The sequence below is a fragment of the Zychaea mexicana genome (assembly GCF_025766255.1).
Source record: "Zychaea mexicana strain RSA 1403 chromosome Unknown BDB00scaffold_37, whole genome shotgun sequence".
Taxonomy (NCBI): domain Eukaryota; kingdom Fungi; phylum Mucoromycota; class Mucoromycetes; order Mucorales; family Lichtheimiaceae; genus Zychaea; species Zychaea mexicana.
In genome coordinates, this window is record NW_026516700.1 from 131,204 (window position 1) to 150,438 (window position 19,235).

General features: G+C 46.1%; 5 protein-coding genes across 5 annotated transcripts; all 5 read left to right on the top strand.

The window, feature by feature from the left end:
* Positions 1–1,452: 1,452 nt before the first annotated feature.
* On the top strand, positions 1,453–5,003 carry BDB00DRAFT_823605 (uncharacterized protein). The gene is made up of 3 exons (XM_053123555.1): positions 1,453–2,001; positions 2,141–2,729; positions 2,834–5,003. The coding sequence occupies exons 1-3, from the start codon at positions 1,462–1,464 to the stop codon at positions 4,735–4,737; spliced, it is 3,033 nt and encodes a 1,010-aa protein (XP_052979605.1). The 5' UTR covers positions 1,453–1,461; the 3' UTR covers positions 4,738–5,003.
* Positions 5,004–5,725: 722 nt separating this feature from the next.
* On the top strand, positions 5,726–8,088 carry BDB00DRAFT_823607 (VTC domain-containing protein). Its single transcript, XM_053123556.1, has 2 exons — positions 5,726–7,672; positions 7,754–8,088. Exons 1-2 carry the CDS (start codon positions 6,009–6,011, stop codon positions 7,947–7,949), a joined length of 1,860 nt encoding a protein of 619 aa, XP_052979606.1. The 5' UTR covers positions 5,726–6,008; the 3' UTR covers positions 7,950–8,088.
* Positions 8,089–8,976: 888 nt separating this feature from the next.
* On the top strand, positions 8,977–11,441 carry BDB00DRAFT_872449 (VTC domain-containing protein; the record flags this gene model as incomplete). The annotated part of the gene is made up of 3 exons (XM_053126954.1): positions 8,977–9,833; positions 9,931–10,566; positions 10,649–11,441. 3 exons carry the CDS (start codon positions 8,977–8,979, stop codon positions 11,439–11,441), a joined length of 2,286 nt encoding a protein of 761 aa, XP_052979607.1.
* A 1,670-nt stretch (positions 11,442–13,111) lies between these two features.
* On the top strand, positions 13,112–16,041 carry BDB00DRAFT_975805 (VTC domain-containing protein). Its single transcript, XM_053129916.1, has 3 exons — positions 13,112–14,049; positions 14,240–14,826; positions 14,917–16,041. The coding sequence occupies exons 1-3, from the start codon at positions 13,247–13,249 to the stop codon at positions 15,792–15,794; spliced, it is 2,268 nt and encodes a 755-aa protein (XP_052979608.1). The 5' UTR covers positions 13,112–13,246; the 3' UTR covers positions 15,795–16,041.
* A 1,353-nt stretch (positions 16,042–17,394) lies between these two features.
* BDB00DRAFT_376407 (uncharacterized protein) lies at positions 17,395–18,433 on the top strand. The gene is made up of 2 exons (XM_053117132.1): positions 17,395–18,214; positions 18,373–18,433. Exon 1 carries the CDS (start codon positions 17,466–17,468, stop codon positions 18,165–18,167), a length of 702 nt encoding a protein of 233 aa, XP_052979609.1. The 5' UTR covers positions 17,395–17,465; the 3' UTR covers positions 18,168–18,214; positions 18,373–18,433.
* Positions 18,434–19,235: the final 802 nt, after the last annotated feature.

Genomic DNA, 19,235 nt, shown 5'->3' on the forward strand with positions numbered 1-19,235 from the left:
TAGTGATGATTTATCTGTCTACGCTGTACCAGGGACTTGCATATACTCTTTAGGTAACATAGGAAAGGTCAATGATATACAGTATATTTGTGCCTAACATACTTCTAATGACCATATCTCCATTTTTCCACTCAACACCACTTTATTCTCAATAGTGAGTGCAATTAATCTTCGTGGCTCGACGCCAATACGACACCACGTCCATCATGTACATATACCTATCGATGATAACTCATCTCCCCCAAAACAAGCGGCTCGACAAAAAGCATTAATTATGTGAGCTGTTACTACTACTGTATATCATCTATTCTGGAGAATGAGGGGCATACGCGTTCTTTGATGTTGAAGCGGGTTTTGTGCTTTCCCCTACTCAGGAAAATGCAATCCCATCCTTGGCGCTGGCTCGTCGTATGTGCTAGTAGTCTTAGCATTCATGGTGAACGAGGGATTGGCCTAACGTGATTTGGGTCGAACTGTTATTAACGTGGAAAAGAAAAAAAGTCCGCAAATTGATCGGCATTCAATTATTTCAAAGGCCTCAAAAGATCAACAAGGAAGAGAAACGAAAGACGGCATGTTTTCCTTTGAGTTATGATATGAACTTGTTATATTAGCATAAAAGAAAAAGCAAGACGTGATGCAGTAATTAAGTGAAACTCCAGAAGCTTCTTATACCGTAATGGGCAGTATTGCATCATCCCAAAAAGGTAGAAAAAGTACTAGATTGAACGATGGTCGGGGCTACTACGACTTGGTTAGCTTACATATGCAACAAGTAGTGCGCATATGGCTACAATGACAATAGCCAACGGGCAATGGTGGTGCTTCTATCTGCGGAACCTTGTTCATCGTTACATCTCACTTTTTGATACAAGCAAACGCAACCAACAAACACCAATGAGCCGCACGGCGCATGACAGTGAGAAAGACGAATGATGACAGCCTTCTCTATCTTTATGCAACAAAGAAAGGCGACTTACTAGTAGAGTCACCCTTTCCAGCTTTATCATCCAGTTGAACCTGTTGTACAAGAGACACGTGGCAAGGAGCATTTCACGAGGAAGATTGCCGAACGTTAATATGTGGTTCGACTGAAAAAAACTCCACTCGGGTATTGTACGATGGGTACTAAACAATGGACTGAAGACGCAATAATAAGCTTGGCGCATTGAAATAATATTCATTAACTACCTATACATACCATCATTGAGCCCTGCCTTGTTTCAGGATACATGAGGGTGGCAAATAAAAAAGTGGGGGGGGAGGGGGAGGGAAAGTCTGAATGATTCCATTTTGCGAGAGCCACAAAGTATTAGACTCAAAAAAAATAAAAATAAAGAGTGCCCTGGACCTTTCCATCGCTTTATTGATTAGTGTAACCTTCAACGTATTTAAACTTTTTTTTTTATTCATCTTCTTCTCTTTTGTTTTTTTTTTTTCTACTTGAGTGTTGCGCAAACCATGTTTAAATACGGCAGAAAAAAGAGACAAGACGAAAAAGAGCAACTTGAAGAAGAAGAAGAAGAAGAAGCTGCAGCTGCAGGAATAGCATCGTCAGCTGCACCTCCGCTACCGCCACCCAAAGATATTTCTCCTGCTGTCACGTCGACCACCAGCGCAACCATCTACAAGCCGCTTGACGAGATTGACTTGCCACGCGATTTCAGAGCTTCATTGATCGTGACCCAATTCAACCCTGACCCACCTACCGATCTGTCCGTGCCTCAAGATGGAAAAAGCGACACCGAACGTCTTTCCACTTTACCCATGCCGTCCATGCCTTGGATGACGGCGGGTTCGACCGATTCGACGCGCCCACCATTGTCGACAATGACTGCCTCCAAACCCACACCTAGTACTACTACTCCACCGCTTTCGCCCACCTCGTCTTCTTCAGCGTCGGATACGCTGGTACGCAAAAGCAGTAGCACGCGTAGCAGTAATGAACCCTGGCGACCCCCCCTTTTGCTGGGTAGCGGAGGAAGGCAAATGAATAAAGGGGTAAAGGGATTTTTCTTTCTCCACCCATTAAGAACCGTTTGCTCAAACTTGCGTTTCTTTCTCTTTCTTTTACTCATTCTTTCATTATTCTTTGTTTATTTCCATGACGCCTTCACTCTATCACGATGATGATCCAAAGGACGATTTCCAAGATATCGCAACAGGCCCTCCCATCATTCCACGTAGCAAAACACCACCACCACTGCCTATCATGCAACCTATTGCGCTCAATCATCATCACAACAACAACAACAGCAAGGGCAAAACAATATTCGACTCGGATGATGATGATGAAGCGTCGGACAACGACCCATTCTTTCTTGATTTTTCAGCAGGCAGGCCCAGATCGAAATGTATCAGCAAAAAGTCAATGGCACCCACGAGAGATGCCAAGACGCAGCGAATCAGTCGATTTGATCTCTCTGCCTTTGCAAACCATCTTCACGAGAACCGACTATCAATGATGCAATTGCGCCAAACGGTTCATCTTTCTGAGGAGGATGAAAAGGAATTGATGCAGTTGCTTGAAAAGCGAAAGAGTATGGCACCCACTCGCGAGAGTCACAGTGACACTGCTGCTGATGTCCAAGATCAATTCGTAGAGTCATCATCGTCTGACGAGTTGCGACCACCAGTACCATTACTGGTACCACCACAGCGACCGGTATCCAAAAAGCCATCGTTATTGTTGCAAAAACTCAAGGGTAGCAGCCATAGTGCCGCCAAAGGTAAGTTAATTAAATTTTTCTTAATCCAAAAAAAGTATCTATTGGGTGGAAATCATAAAAAAACTCATTTCCTCTCCTGTTTCTTTTTATCATCACCTAAAAAGAACTCGATCCTGTCGAACCTACCCCTTCGCTATCCGCGGAGCAGCAGCAGCAACAGGCGGAGAGAAAACGGCGGGTGCGTAAATCGATGAGTATGGACGAAATCCATCGCATGACAACAGCAAAGAAGGACGAAAAGACACTTGTCAGCGAGGCTCCTACGGTACCGTCAATCCAGGAGGTTGATGTATCCAACAAGAAAACCTTGGCACCCTCTACTTCAACCCCCTCTTTGATGGCACCATGGAACATGCACAAATCATCATCATCATCATCCACGCGGAAACTCGCTTCGTTTACTAGCAACAACAACAACAACAACAATTACGACGACGCTAGCAAGAGCAGCAGCGCCAGTGATACCCCCAAGCCGCAACGAACAGCCAGCACCACACCAGGTCAGAAAGCAATTGGATTGTTTGGTAGCTTGCGACAAGCCAGTCGATCGCATCAACCCTTCCGAGGTCTTGTACGCAACTTGAGCAGTGCTGGTAGCTATTACCGAGCGCGTCATTCTTCTGCCAACGGTACTGTCGAGACAGGAGGCATGTCCCGTGCAGCAATGGCGGTCATGGAACATCAGCAAGGCAACAACAACACGAGTCACAGTAGCAGTGTGGGTACAAGAACACCCTCCAAAGATGCAAAGACAAAATTAACCGCCACAACAACAATGACCAGCAGTATGTCAACAACGGCAACAGCAACAACGAATACCAATGCGCCTTTTACCACGGCGGCAGAGGATCATGGTGAAGGCAGTGGTGGAGGAAATCTTTTAACAACTCTGTTGGCCAAGGCAAGCAAAAGTAGTAAAAGGACCAAGACGGTCAATATGAATCATCACAACAGTTCAGCAAACAGCAGCAGCAGCCGGCGACGTGAAAAGACAAAATCACGCGTCGTTCGACGCACCATCATATACGTACCGCCTGATTCGCTCAACTTTATGAAAACACTCCAACAACAAGGTGGTGGCGATGACATCTCAGCTGGTCTGAGAAAGAAGGGTCCAGCACCACCTCTACCACCTGACATGTTGGAAAAAATGCGTCAATTGCAAAAGTCACCGTCATCCAAACCAACAAGTAGAAAGCCAACATTGTTATCGCGTCATTCGGAAATAGAAAAAGACGATGCAGATCTCAGTACTGGTAGTAGTAGTAGCAGAAGCAGCAAGCAGCAAGATGATAACGACAACACACGTGCTAGTACGGTTGGCACCCAGGAAGAAGATGCGACCGACGACCTTGGAAGCATACTCAATTATTATGACGATGGAAGCTTGTATGACTATTACCAGAGCCGAGACTCGCCGACTGTACCACAGCTGGAAGGGTTGGAACTGCGTGAAATGAGCGACGGCACGGTCGAATGGGGTATTGTCAAGAAACAAGGCAATCGCAAGAGCTTTTATGTACACGACAACAAAAGACGAGATGTCGAAGAAGAAGAAGAAGAAGAGGAAGATGAAGAGAAAATTGAAGAGCAGGTGTTGGCATTGATGGGACTTGGCGTACATGGAGATGCTAGCAAGCAATCTTTAGCACCTTCCACAACTACTACGACTACGACAACAAGCCCTCCACCCGTTCCACGTCGATCGCCACGACGACGGATCGACAGTGCTGAACAACAAATGCAACAACAACAGCAACAACATGTAGACAACCATCGAGCCAAACATATTTCGACGATCCATTCACGGAAAGACGCGTCGACCACGGACGTTTACTTTGCGCCACAACAGACACTCCCTAGTCTGCTCCAAATGATAGCGGATTCGGCACAGGAAGAGGAGCAGCAGCAGCAACAGGCCAAACGAAAGAAGCAGGCTTCGGTAGAGGAGCAATTGGATGAAATGATGCGCTCATTCCAGCCACCTGTTGAACCTACAAAGTTCTAACAGTTTCTTATGAACATGACAACTCTTTTAACATCATTGCATCCCCATCCCCCACCTAGTACATTCTATTACTATTACTTTTACTATTGCCACTGCACCTACAATTACTACGCTAGTGTTACATGTATATTTATTACTACTACTTGTTTTTTAAACTCGCTTTTCTTTTTCCTAATGCTATTTGGTGACAACCCCGATCGGGAATTACACAGCATTTTGGCGTTTGTGTGTAAAAATATTCAATCATGAGCTATGTTTGTTTTGCCATCTTTCTTTATTCCCTTCAGATATATACACAAAGACTCTACTGATACCCCGGTTCTCTATTGATCTTAAATCTGAAGATCGTCCACTTGGCGGGCGCTCTGAATGAGCCGAGTGCTTAGATAGCAAAGTATAGTTTATACAGGCAACCCTCAAAAGAAAATGCCAGTTCTGTGAATTTAAATCAAAGAAAACGAGTAATGGGACGCGTATAGGATAAAAGTCACTTTCTGTTGCTTTTTCCTCTCTGTTCCTCTTGGTCCTATTGAAAATCTATAGAAAACAGAAAACTAAAAAACAAATCCAAATTATATCGTTGCTTGACCATCATCGGACCATGGGCGAATGACTTTTTTCTTCGCCTTCTTCTCTCTTTTAACCTTTTCTTCTTCTTTTACTGCTATCCCTTTTGCCGAGAGAGAATCCCCCATCCCTCTCACGTTCTCAGAAAAAACATAAAGACGAAAAGCTCGAGTTGAGAAGAGGTTAACACTTTACCTTTCCCGAGCCCCCATCCACGCAACTTGAGGACCGCATAGAGAACCGAAAAAACCATAGGAAATTTATATACACACACACACACAAAAAAAAAAAAAGAGTGAAGCCTACCGAAAAGAGGACCAATGAAGTTCGGCGCTGAATTGCAGGGCAAAATTCATGCACCGTGGCGACATGCTTACATGAACTACAACGAGTTGAAGCACGAATTAAAGCAGCGCCAGCTGAACAACAATAACAACGGATGGACCGAACGCGACGAACGCGACTTTGTCACGCGTTACGAGCAAGAGCTTGCCAAAGTCTACCGGTTTGTGGATGCCAAACTTACCGACATTAAGCGTCGAGTGAGTGCCTGTGAAAAGGCTCTCAGCAGTACGAGCACTGCACCCGCCGCCGCCGCCGACCACGACGACGGTGGCGGTCTTGCGGATCAACTTGCCGAGATTCTATTTCAAGTCAATGACTTGGCCCGATTCCATCGACTCAACTGTCAAGGATTTATAAAGATGGCGAAAAAACACGACCGCTGGACCCATTTAAGCAACTTGACGCAACACTATCACCAAACCCTCCAAAAGAAATGGCCTATCGAGACGGACATGGCGCACCAGTTGGATCAAGTTGTTGTTCGCATCTCGTATGCAAACGTAACGTGTGAAGAAGGAATAGCAGGACCATTACCACCACCACGATCGTCGTCGTCACCGACAACCCTCTATAACGATCAAACGGCCTTTGAACGCGCAACGACAAAGTATTGGGTGCATCCGGATAATGTCACCGAAGTCAAATCCATCATCCTGTTTCATTTGCCTGTCCATATCTACAACAAGGAAAAGCAGTACGAGGCCAAAGATGCAGCGATTTCATCTGTCTATTTCGATAATTCCAACTTTGACCTGTACACCGAACGATTGGAACGGACAAAAGGCGCAGAGGCCATTCGGTTTCGTTGGTATGGACAAGAGACCGACAGTATCTATGTCGAACGCAAGACGCATCATGCAGAGTGGTTGGATGGCAACTCGGTCAAGGATCGGTTCATGCTGAATGAAAAGGAGGTGGATGCGTTTGTCCAAGGCAGCTACACGGCGGATGCGATTGTTGCGGATATGCGTGCACGCAATAATAATAAAACCAAGAACAACCCTAATGATGAAGACACCCTCCAGCATCAGCATTTTGTGGCCAAGGGCGTCGAAAAATCATTCCGTGAGCGTCATCTAGAGCCCATGTGTCGCGTCTACTATAACCGTACAGCATTCCAACGACCCAACGACCAACGCTTACGGATTTCGCTCGACTGCAACTTGACATTTATCCGGGAAGACCAACTCGACGGCAAGGTGCGACGACCCCACAACAAGTGGCATCGCACGGACGTCAAAATCGACCATCCTTTCCACCACGTCCATCCACGCGACATTCATCATTTCCCGTATGCGGTGCTTGAGACCAAGATCCAGACGCATCTGGGACAAAAGGTGCCGGCCTGGCTACAAGCGCTCCTCTCTTCCCATTTGGTGTACGAGGTGCCGCGTTTCTCAAAGTATCTGCATGGAGCCTCACACATGTTTCGAGATCAGGTACCCGTGTTACCGTGGTGGTTGGAAGAACTGGACAAGGACATTCGCAAGCCGCCGGTCTTTGGTGTAGGCTTGTCCCGCTCATTGAGTCTGCAGCCGCTGGTCAATGGCCATCATCGTCGTTCACTTTTCCAACCATCCTCCGCTGCCGCGCAACCACAACACGTGTCCATCAATCTTATGGGTGATGCAAAGAAAGGTGCTGCTGCTGCTACTACTACCACACGTAAAAAGTCATTGATGATGGCAGCGACGGGTAGAGCCAAGGATGATGACAAAAAGGGAGGCAATGGAGACCTATTGTCACGATTCTATCCCAAACTGGTCGACAGCGGCAAAAAGTTCATCAGCAACAAGGAGACACCATCATCACAACAGCAACAACAACTACCACGTCCAATATCGCAACGCATGATGAAGCGCACAGAGCCAAAGACGTTTTTTGCAAACGAACGCACGTTTATCTCCTGGCTACAGTTCTGTGCTTTACTGTTGACGGTGGCACTCAACTTGCTGAACCATGGAGACCATATATCGCGTGTCATTGGTGCAGTGTTCATCATTATGGCGTCAGTTTTATGCTTGTAAGTAGTGTGTAGTGGGTTTGGGGTGGGGTGGGAGAGAGAAAAACAAACAAAAGAGACTTAAAAGCTCCCCTATTATAGTTATGCACTTGGACGGTACCAGTTCAGAGCGTATCAATTACGTACAGGCCGATTCATTACGCGCTATGATGACTTGTATGGACCCACCATCCTATGCATCTGTCTGGTGACTGCATTGATCGTTAACTTTTATCTTCGGCTTCCCGCCATCACCCAACAATCCACTATAACACCACCACCACCACCTTCATCTTAGAACAAAGAACGCATCCCATTATTCTTCTTCTTCCTCATGCATTTGCCTTGTTTTTGCTCTCTCTGTCGCTAATCATCTTTTCAAAGAGGACCCCTTTCATAGTCTCAAAACATTATCATTAAAAAGCAGCATATATATATATAGTAATGTAGAAAGCAACGTGCAGCCGGGATAACCATTTATATACTAGACTGAGCGCCCCCCCTCCCCACGAGAGAGAGTGAGAGAGATCACAACTCAATCTTTTTATTATTCTACACTTTTGGGAGAGTGCATGACACGCATACTTTGTCTTTTTCCATCACTTTTTGCAATGGGTGCAACAGCAGCAGCAATAGCCAACATGCCAACATGCCAATGGAAACTCTAACGAAAACTGTTCTCCTTTTTATTCTCTCTTTTTCTCTAACCTTTGTCCGCGCTCGCTGGTGTAACCCAGCTATTAGGTAGTACATATATATATACCATCTAGTAAATAGTAGTAAGTGTCACTGCAAACACACGACGGATCGACCGACACATTATAGCGCACAATCAAGAGGATCAACAGCATGAAATTATCGCAAGTTGCAGTGTTCGTGTCAGTGTAGTATAGTATCTCTTTGCGAACCCTGCAGCGTAAACGGAGCCAATCAAGAACGGAACCGTCAAGGCGTGGACAAGAACTCACCCTTTGAATGGGACCCTTTGCTCTTTTCGAAATTCGAGGGGGGGTGCTGTGAAATATGCAGGAGAGCACACTCAGAGAAAAAGACAGACATTGTAGGCAAGCTAGACGATAGAAATGAAAAGCGTTGTATAATTGTACCTATTTGATGTCTAGTGACGATGACAATGTAGACTAGCTATGATGATGATATGAGCAAGCCGACCATTTCTCCTCTTGTATATTTCTTCTCCCTTTTACTCTCTCTCTCTTTAATACATATCTTCCTGTCCTAACTCTCCCCTTCTTCCTTTTCTCTCTCTCTGCTCTTCACATAGAGACATTGGTTTTTCCTTTTTCTTGAAAAGTAGTAGTAGAACCATGAAATTTGGTGCACATTTAGCCGCAAGCATATTCCCACCATGGCGATCAGAATACATCCAGTACGACATGCTTAAGCTCCAGCTCAAGTCGCGTCAATTAGATCACACTTGGAACGACCAAGATGAAGCATGGTTCTCACAAACGGTGACAGCTGAGCTCAACAAGGTCGATGCCTTTCTCTCACGCAAACGCCACGAGCTCGAATCACGCATCAACTATGGCGAACAAACCCTGCAAACGATCGCACGCAATTCGCCACCCCCGTCTCAACGAACAGACACAAACACTTTAAGCAACGAGCAAAATATAGCATCGTTGCAGCAAGCATTGATAGAAACCCTGTACGATACCAACGACCTCAGCAAATTCATCCGACTCAACTACACTGGCTTTCAAAAGATCCTAAAGAAACACGACAAGTGGACGCAGCTCAATCTGCGATCACACATGATTCCGCAGTTTCAACAGCGAGGCGTGGATAATCAGCGATTCGACGACTTGCTGGTCAGAATATCCCAGCTACGTGATCTGTGTCGGCTTTGCAGCAGGTCCACTACTCTGCAAGAAGAAGAAGAAGAAGAAGAAGAACGCGCTCATGCGGATAACAGTGACAACAATAGCGATGTGGGTGATTTTGAAAGGGCGACAGAAAAGTATTGGGTGCACCCTGAAAATGTCACTGAAGTCAAGGCATTGTTGTTGTTTCATTTGCCGGTGTTGCGGTACAATGCCGATCATCCTTATGAGGAATCAGAAACGGCCATATCGAGCGTGTACATGGATAATCGACAGCATGATCTCTACACGGAGCGACTGCAGCGTGACGAGGGTGCCGAAGCGATCCGGTTGCGCTGGTAAACTATCCATGTTTGCGATAGAGAGATGACAAAGTCGGGGTGGGGGGAGGATGTGCTAATGTTCATATAAAAAAAATAAAATCATTCCGTTCAGGTACGGGGCTGAGACGACGCAAGATATCTATGTGGAACGCAAGACGCATCATGCGCCGTGGCTCGATGGCCAAAAGTCCATCAAGGAGCGCTTCCGACTCGACGCAAGCCACGTTGACGACTACTTGGCAGGCCGATACACGCCCGAAATGGTAGCAGACAATGTCTTGTCACAAAAAAAGAAAAAGTCCGTAGCCGAAAAAGCAAAGTCCACCGCCACAAGTGTCTACGAATCCATCCGGAAGAGGAAACTCAAGCCAACCCTGCGCTGCTTTTATCATCGACTGGCGTTCCAAAGGCCAGGTGACCCACGACTTCGCGTGAGTCTTGACACCGATCTGACATTTATCCGTGAAAGAACAAAAGACAACAAGAACAGGACCCCTTGCTGGCGACGTCCCGACGTCGGCATCGCTTATCCGTTCTATCATCTGGCCGACCCAACTGACGTGCACCGCTTCCCTTATGCCGTCCTGGAAACCAAGATCCAGACGCATCTGGGCCAGCAGGCGCCTGAATGGCTTACCCGACTTACCAACAGTCATTTGGTCCATCCTGTCCCGCGCTTTTCGAAATTTTTGCATGGTGCCTCTCAACTCGCTTACCAAAATCTTCCCCTGCTTCCATGGTGGCTCAGGTGTGTGTGTGTGTTTTCTTTTTTTTTGCCTGCATGATTATTTTGAAAGAAATGATGGCTGACTTTTTTTTTATTGATTTAGTGAGCTGCGCATCGATATCCGCAAGCCACGCACTGACCAGTTTGGCTTGTCAAGAACGGTCAGTCTGCGACCTTTGTTGGATGGCGGACTCGTGGCTATCGAAATCCCCCCTGATTCAACGACGACGACGACGACGATGCTGGATTCAACAATAAAGAGAGATTCCGGCATGGCACCCTCTCTGCTTAAACCTTTACCAGCAACATGCGAAAAGAAGACACCGACATCATTATTACCACCCACACCATCAGGGACTCTTGATACACAATCACCTAGTACAGTCGATGAAACAAAGCGGAAAAAGAGCAACAGATTTTTTAAAAGGTGGCTCCCACGGCGTTGTCGCCGGTTTGGCAACAACAAGCTGCGGAGCAGCAGCAACAACAACAACAACAAGCCAGCACTACCTAGCGTCAAGGTTCGCGTAGAGCCGAAAACATTTTTTGCTAACGAACGCACATTTATTTCTTGGCTTCAATTTTGCGCGCTGATCCTCACGATTTCCCTCAGCCTCATCAACTTTGGTGACCATGTCTCACAAGTGTGTGGCGGGTTCTTTCTCATCATTGCTGCACTCTTGGCAGTGTATGCACTCTGGCGCTACCAACACCGCGCACATCAGATTCGAACAAGAAGCAACACACGCTACGATGATCTGTACGGTCCTGCCGCTTTGTGTATTTTACTCGTCGTTGCCATCATTGTCAACTTTAGTCTTAGATTTAATCAGCCTACCGCACCTGGATCATCACCTTATCACGCTGCTGCTCCTGCTCCTGCTGCTAATCAATAAATCTCTTTTCCATTGTTGTTTGTATATATACTTGATTACATCATAGAGTAGTAGCAGTAGTAGCTATAGTATGTAGTAGCGGGACACAACATTTATTGATCATAGTCATTCAATAGCGTTATAGAATCGATTTATATAGTAACTAGTACTATAGTCAAAACCAAAATTCCCTTCAAATGTACATATCCGCAACATTCGATGCATCATCATCATCATCGTCACTTAAGAAACGGATAGATACCCTAATTCAGGAATAAGCAGAGCAGCATGAATTGTACACACAAGTGTTCTTGGGCTCCATCGAAGAATAACAAATGCGCAGCCATACATATGCGGGAATATAAAGAGAGAGAGAAAAAAGGAGAGCGTGATCGCATCAGTTTGCATGCAGCTAATGTCCCTGAAAATAGAGTTAAATCCAATCCGTAATCATTACAGCAAGTTCATACATAGTAAATAACTAACAGCAACAATAGAACATTGAGATACTCAAGAATAACAACAGGTTGTGTTGTATATGTTTTGACGATCTGAGAAAGGTGTATGTATCACACATTGAATGCCACTGTGTATGTAGCATATCTGTTGTATTCTCATCCAAACTGACAGCACCACGGTCCTTGTAGAGATTTGAGGCTTACGGCTCACTACTGAAAAGGCTGAAAGGGAGTGGGACTGTTTTCTTTTGACACGGTGTATATAGGTAGTAGTAGTAGTAGTAGTAGCGGAACTAAAAGTAGCATACGTAGCACACCTTGGACGACGACGACGGCACATCAAGTTCTACGAGTTTTGCGCCATGTCGGACCCCAACGGTGATTGCGGAGAGGCTGAACCGGGAGTGGGTGGGTAGTACAACAGCGCAGCAAGCAAAACAAAAACCAAAAGGGACAAGAAGAAGAAACCAGAAACAAGAAGGGGTTGGCAGCAATGTACTTTTCGGGCAAATAATGCACTATTCGAACTATTAATACCCACAAAAGCAACTACCTCACTCAATCTCACCCCAATTAAGGAATCCAACGTGACACCCGGGCAACACGGGTTGATTGGCTCACCCGTGAGGTAGTGTGCCCTCTCGTTTGGGTTCACTCAAATACGACACAATTCAGAATTTTTGCATGAAAGGAAACCTGCCCCTCCGCCCCCCCCTGCGTCATATGAACCGCCGCCAAATTATAGCTGGTGTACATATGTAATACTTATATTGCTATTATACACAGAGTGACTGATTTATATATATATATATATCTCTGTGTAATATACACGCCATTTGTTATATACAAAACCATAAGTGAGGGAGAGAAAGAGAACAAACATGCACCGTGCCAAAATAGGGCTAGCTGCCAAGTTGTCTCGGCCAAATAGCATTACGATGGAAGTGAGGGAACTAAATAAAGCTGTCACCAAAGCACTCTTTTTGTGTGCTTTCAAATGCGAGTCCAGGCAAGTAAATAACTTTTACATCCAAGACGACACATGCAGTAAGCCTAGATTGTCGCCGTGCGTTGTATGTTTACTTTTGATGATGATGTTGATACTACAAAGAGAGAGAGAGACACACACAGAGCGAGCCACACGCCATAGTAAGCAAGGCCGCTGTTGTTTGTTGTTTGCCTTGCTAACTACTCCAATAAACTACTAGCCCGCCTTTCCCCCTCTCAACCCCACCGCCCCCCACTGAGTCCCAGTTCCCCTTTTTTCTCACTTTTCTCTCCAAGATATAATAATACCGCATCTTTCTTTTGCTCTTCCTCAACTTTTGCTCCTTCCTGCTTCAATTGCTAATTCCCCCACCAAATCGAATGAAATACGGACTCGAGTTACAGGAGAACATCTTCCCTCCATGGCGCTTGTCCTATGTCGCCTACGATGTTCTCAAGCAGGAGCTCAAGAGTCGCCAGCTTGATCATGGATGGACGCAGCAAGACGAAGCCGACTTTGTCCATCTACTCGACAACGAGCTGACCAAAGTGTACGACTTTATCAATGCCAAGCTTTCTGAAATCGACGCCCGTATCCTGTACTGCGAACGCACCATCCACACCTTGCACAACAATCCCACAATGCAGACCGATGCGAGTTACAAGATCATGGACGAGGCCCTGACCGAAATCCTGTTTGATGTCAATGACCTGTCCAAGTTCACACGCGTGAATTATATGGCGATCCAAAAGATGCTGAAAAAGCACGACCGGTGGACCGGCCTGGATCTCAAGCAGGCGTTCGTGCAGAAATTGCGCGACAAGCCGCTGGATAACCAACGGTTCGATGTCTCCATTGTCTATATTTCAGCACTACACGCTTTGTGCCGTAGCCGTGGCAACCGCCAGGCGTCGTCGTCGGACAACAAGACGGGCATTAATGCCGACGGCGATCAAAATGCTTTTGAGCGTGCTACCGCCAAATACTGGATCCATCCTGACAACGTCACCGAGGTCAAGGCCATCATCATGCTGCATCTGCCTGTGCTTATCTTTAACCGTGACAAAAAGTGGGAGGTCGAGGATTCCGCCATCTCGTCCGTGTACATGGACAATGACAATTTTGACCTGTACGCTGGCCGGCTTCAACGCGATGAGGGCGCCGAGGCTATCCGCCTGAGATGGTAACGTAATACAGTCTATATCCGTAGTAGTAGTAGTAGTAGTAGTAGTAGTAGTATAAAAATCTAGTCATAGTTAAACGCAGCCAACAACAACAACAACAACAGCCAAGTAGTAACAAACAAAAAAAATCTTACTTTGTGCTCCTCCCCCAACCCCCAATCCGCCTTTACGCTTGGTCTCCTGCATTAGGTATGGCCCGTATGACACCAAAAGTGTATTTGTCGAACGAAAAACACACCATGCATCATGGCTACAGGGCGCATCCGTAAAAGATCGTTTCCGCCTGAGCGAGCCCGACGTGAATCCTTTCCTCCGGGGCGACTACTCTGCTGACCAAATCGCCAACGACCTGCGAGCGAAAAAGGTCGATGAGCCCACAGTCGACAATGTCCATTTTATCGCCAGTGGCGTACAGACGTCGGTGCGTGAAAAAGAGCTGCGTCCCACCTTGCGTGCCTTTTACAACCGCACTGCGTTTCAACTGCCCGACGACCAGAAGCTGCGTATCTCGCTCGACACCAACCTCACCTTTATCCGCGAAGACCACTTGGACAGCACCTCTAGACGTCCCAAGGACAATTGGCGCCGTCCAGACGTCAGGATCGACTATCCTTTCTCGTATCTCCCCGACTCTGAGATCTTGCGCTTTCCATATGCTGTTTTGGAAACCAAGCTCCAGACCCACTTGGGTCAGGAACCACCTGCATGGCTCTCGTCGCTCATTGAGAGTCATTTGGTTCATGAAGTGCCACGCTTTTCAAAGTATCTTCATGGAGGTGAGTTTTTCTTTGTTTTGCTTTTCTTATTGACGGGGCGAATGGACTCTAACTTTTTGTGTTTGTATTTGTTTTTTTTTTCCCCCTCAGCATGTCACTTTTATCGCGAACGCCTTGCCCTTTTGCCATGGTGGCTGAGTGAAATGAATCAAGACATTCGAAAACCACGAGCAGAAAACATTGGTCTGACACGCTCAAAAAGCTTCAAGCCTTTGATTGATGGTCGCTACAGACGCGCCATGATCGAAGAAAAAGAGCGAGCCAACCAAGACGCAGTGATGCGAAGCGGCCAGCCAGGCATTACGCTAGAGGATGCGACGCCCAACAGCCGAGAAGGATCGCCTGGTGCATTGTCGTCGAGTGAAACGCTGACGAAATCAAGAACCCCTGAGCGGCGCAGATTAATCGATGACGACAGCGAAACTCCTGAATCCTGGAAACCTGTACAGAACACCCAGCAACAGCATTTGACCGTCGATATGAAGCCTGGCAATACCACTGCACTCGGTACACCGGTCATGGTTCAAAGTCAATCATCGTCGTCGGTGAATAGGGCCAGCGGCAACAACAACAAAAAGAAGAGCGGTCCGATGGCGTTCTTGAACTGGAACAACATGATAGAAGAAGGCGAGAGTAATAAGCGTCAAAAGGTCAAGGTTCGTGTGGAGCCCAAGGTCTTTTTTGCCAACGAGCGTACGTTCATTTCTTGGCTGCAGTTTTGTGCTTTGCTCCTGACCGTTGCGCTGAGCTTGCTCAATTTCGGTGACAATTCAGCACGTATCGTGGGCGGTATCTTCATTGGTCTTGCTGCCGTTGTCGCCATTTATGCGCTGTATCGCTTCGAGAAGCGCGCATGGATGATCAATCGCCGCGTCGATGGCCGATACGACGACCTGTGGGGCCCTGCTGTGCTCTGCACGCTCTTGGTGGGCGCGTTGATTGTCAACTTTTACTTGCGTTTCCATTAAATTCTTTTATCTCTTTTATGTAATTAACAACAACAATCATTTTGCACTTTTCCCTCTCTCTCTCTCTTGCACACACTTCATGTACAGTTTTATTACTACCCAAATCCTTGGCTATGTCTTTTTTAATCTCCCCCCCCTCCGCGCAAAATCTCTCTCTCATTGCACGTAGAATAGCCCGCTTTGTCTTAGTGTAAAAACATCAACAATGCATTTATAACAAGACTTGACTTTTATGGTAACTTTTTAATTTACTGCTTTGATCTCCATTCAATGCATAGCTATAAAACAATAGAATGGACTAGCATGGAAAAGAAAAAATAGTCTGTTGCCCAGGTTTCTTTCTTCGCGTACTTGCTAATGCTGCCTCTCGAGATCTTGGAACGCATAGCATTGCATTTGCCGCGACGCGACATTTACTACTGTCTAATCGTGTGCCGGACATGGTACTTTGTCTTTCTACCATGTCTGTACCGATCGACCGAGATCAGTAGCGATGCCAACGCGTGCTCTGTCCTTCAACACGCAGACCCGTCACTGTGTCGCCGCGTACGCGAACTGGTCCTCGAGGACGGCATGTTGAGTACGCAAGGGATGCGTGACATGCGCAAAAGATGCCCGTCTCTTGATACGCTGCATTTCTGGTGGTGGCGGCCGTCGTTGTTATCGACATTGTTGGCGTTAAAGTCGCCCAGTGACTATCTTCAGGACCGCGAAGACACGGCGATCATTCAAGAAACAGCCGGCAATGTCATTTACTTTGAGTCGCCCCTGTGTGCGTTGACGGAATTCCATGGCGATCGCTTGTCTCAACTCAAACTGTCATGTCTGTCGTGGGACCCGCCGTCGATCTTTAACAACACGCCCAACGGGAGCGATTTTGATGACTGGTTACGTCGTGTTTTGACACCCATGCCAAGTCTAAAGCAGCTCGTCATGCAAAACGTGCTCCCAACGCTCGATGTTCGCCATCTGGGTATCATCCACGCGTGTTGTCCTGCTTTGACGCATCTCGACTCTGAAGGACCTGGCCGTATCCAATACAATGGTAGGAGCCGTCGTCATGTGTATCGTCCGGTTTTCGCAGGGGTTGTCGTTGTCAAGCTACTGTCATTGCGGCTTGCTTATAACGGTGGATGGAGCTTCACTGCAAATGGTTGGTTGTCGTATATCGCCCATTGTTACCCCAATCTTATCGAGCTTCATCTGGAAAACATGTCCAACAAAGCAGCATGGATTAATCCTGTAGCACCGCTCGATCAACGCTTGGCATTCCCGCACTTGCGACGCGCTCACTTGATCCGACTTGACCTCGACTACACCACGGCTGTCCAAATCCAAGAGCACGCGCCATTATTGTACCATCTGTCGATTGTTGGCAGCTGTCGCTGGTCATCGCCAACGTCATCATTGGTTGACAACGATAAAACTGTACCCATGGACCGATTCGATGCATTTATTGCAAACATGGGCGATGACGTTTTTCAACTCTCGGTGAGCTTACCCGAAGCCTACGATCGCCGTCTAACCATCTTTTGTCTCTGTGAAAAGCTCCGTGACTTGACACTTTGCGGCGGAGGCGAAGGCACCGCCACGCGTTGCAACACGAACAACAACAACAACGATAGCACCAGCATCACCACGACCACTACCAGCACAAAGATCAATCTGCCAATGCTGCTCGTCACGTGCCGGGCACTACGACGACTGACGCTGACACATATCGAACTCTCTGACGAAACATTGTGCGGACCGATCCAGTCACCCATTGAACGATTGGAGCTCCATCAAGTAACGCTGACATCGGAGAATATCAACAATGTTCTCAAATACTGCATGCATCTGACAAGTTTTACCGCGAGAAAATGCTATTGGCGAATCACCTCCATGAAAGCAGTGATCGGCGTTCAACTGCAGCTTCCACCACGCCATTTTCATTCGGTTCAGATGGACGACCAACGCATTATTTGGATGATCTCGACATATACAATCACATGGGAGCCAATCCAAGAATACGGCTTGTTTGCTGCTCAACATCAGCATCATGTCAACAATAGTACGGTGGGTCATCGCCGATGGTTACGCATCATGACCAGCTTGGAGCAAGAGACAAAGCTTGTTAAACGACAACCGCAACCTGTCACAATAAGCAAACTTGTCGAATTGCCACCTGGTAGTATGGAGCCATTACTACAGACATCGTACGATGACGTCTTGAGGATGCACACAGCTACGAACGACTCTTCCACTACCACTACTGCTGCTGCTGCTATTAATGATCATAGCAGCTGTATAGCCAAGCGAGGTGGATTTATGATGATATCATTTACGAATATCAAACATATCGCCCTCAATGGCCTCGCTGTACAAAGTTAACGACAACTTTCCTCCAATTCCCCTTTTACATTAACTCCTCCATCAGTGTAAGTTGCTTTTTATTTGCTCCAATGTGTCGTTGCCTTTCCTTTTTTTGTGTGTAAGCTGTTGTAAAAAAAATATTCTAATTTTTCTCCTTTGCTTTTTTGCAAGGTGCATCTATTACTTTTCCCTTGTCATGTACAAACTATCATATCACACACAGTACATAGCATGCTGCTGTTGATTTTGCTGCATCTTGGTTAATTTGTCGCACAGAAACAGGTAAACAGAGCTGCAATACTTTGAAATGGCTAAAAAAAGAAAACTGAGTGCTCTGTTTGTGTTGATAGTGTAGGTAGTACAGCATGTGCTTGTTTTGTTTTTTTCAGGTGCATATGCAGCCTTATCGTGTATGCATGTATATTTGTGTGAGAATAAAGCATGCTTGATTTGTTATTATGTCATACAAGGGAGTTATATTTTTCTCAAAGAATGGTTGACGATCTCGGTCGAAATTTCCTATGCTTCTGCTTCAAAGATGATATGAAGTGCGCGAAACCGTATTTTACCTGAGCGACAAACATGGTGCACGTTTAAATAATGTTGGAGGCTGAAAGAAGGGGTGCTCAGCTTCAAGTGAATGGAAACCCCAATGGCCCCGAGAAACGGGCCGTTTTCTCTAAAAGTCTTTGTTTACATTTTTAAAATCGTTGTCCATATACTGGTGCCGTATTATCTTTTTTGTCGTTCACTTTGCTCAGTTGCCAAATTAGGTCTAAAGACAATCCGTGCATTGTCGTAGTGTTACAGTGGACAACACATGTGAAAAAAAAAACCTGCCAACTTATCCGTAATTATTATTCACCAATACCGACCGCTAGTATGTACTCCTCCATACTCGATGTAATATATCCAATTAAAGAGGAAAAACACTCTGTAGTGCCACCTAGAAAAATGAAGATAAAGTGGATATTTTTGATTGTGATGAGATAAAAGCAAATAGATTATCATCAATTACTTTTTTTACTTGAAAGTATACAATGGCTTCCAATCACTCCATCTCATTAATAGATATTTTCGAGTTTG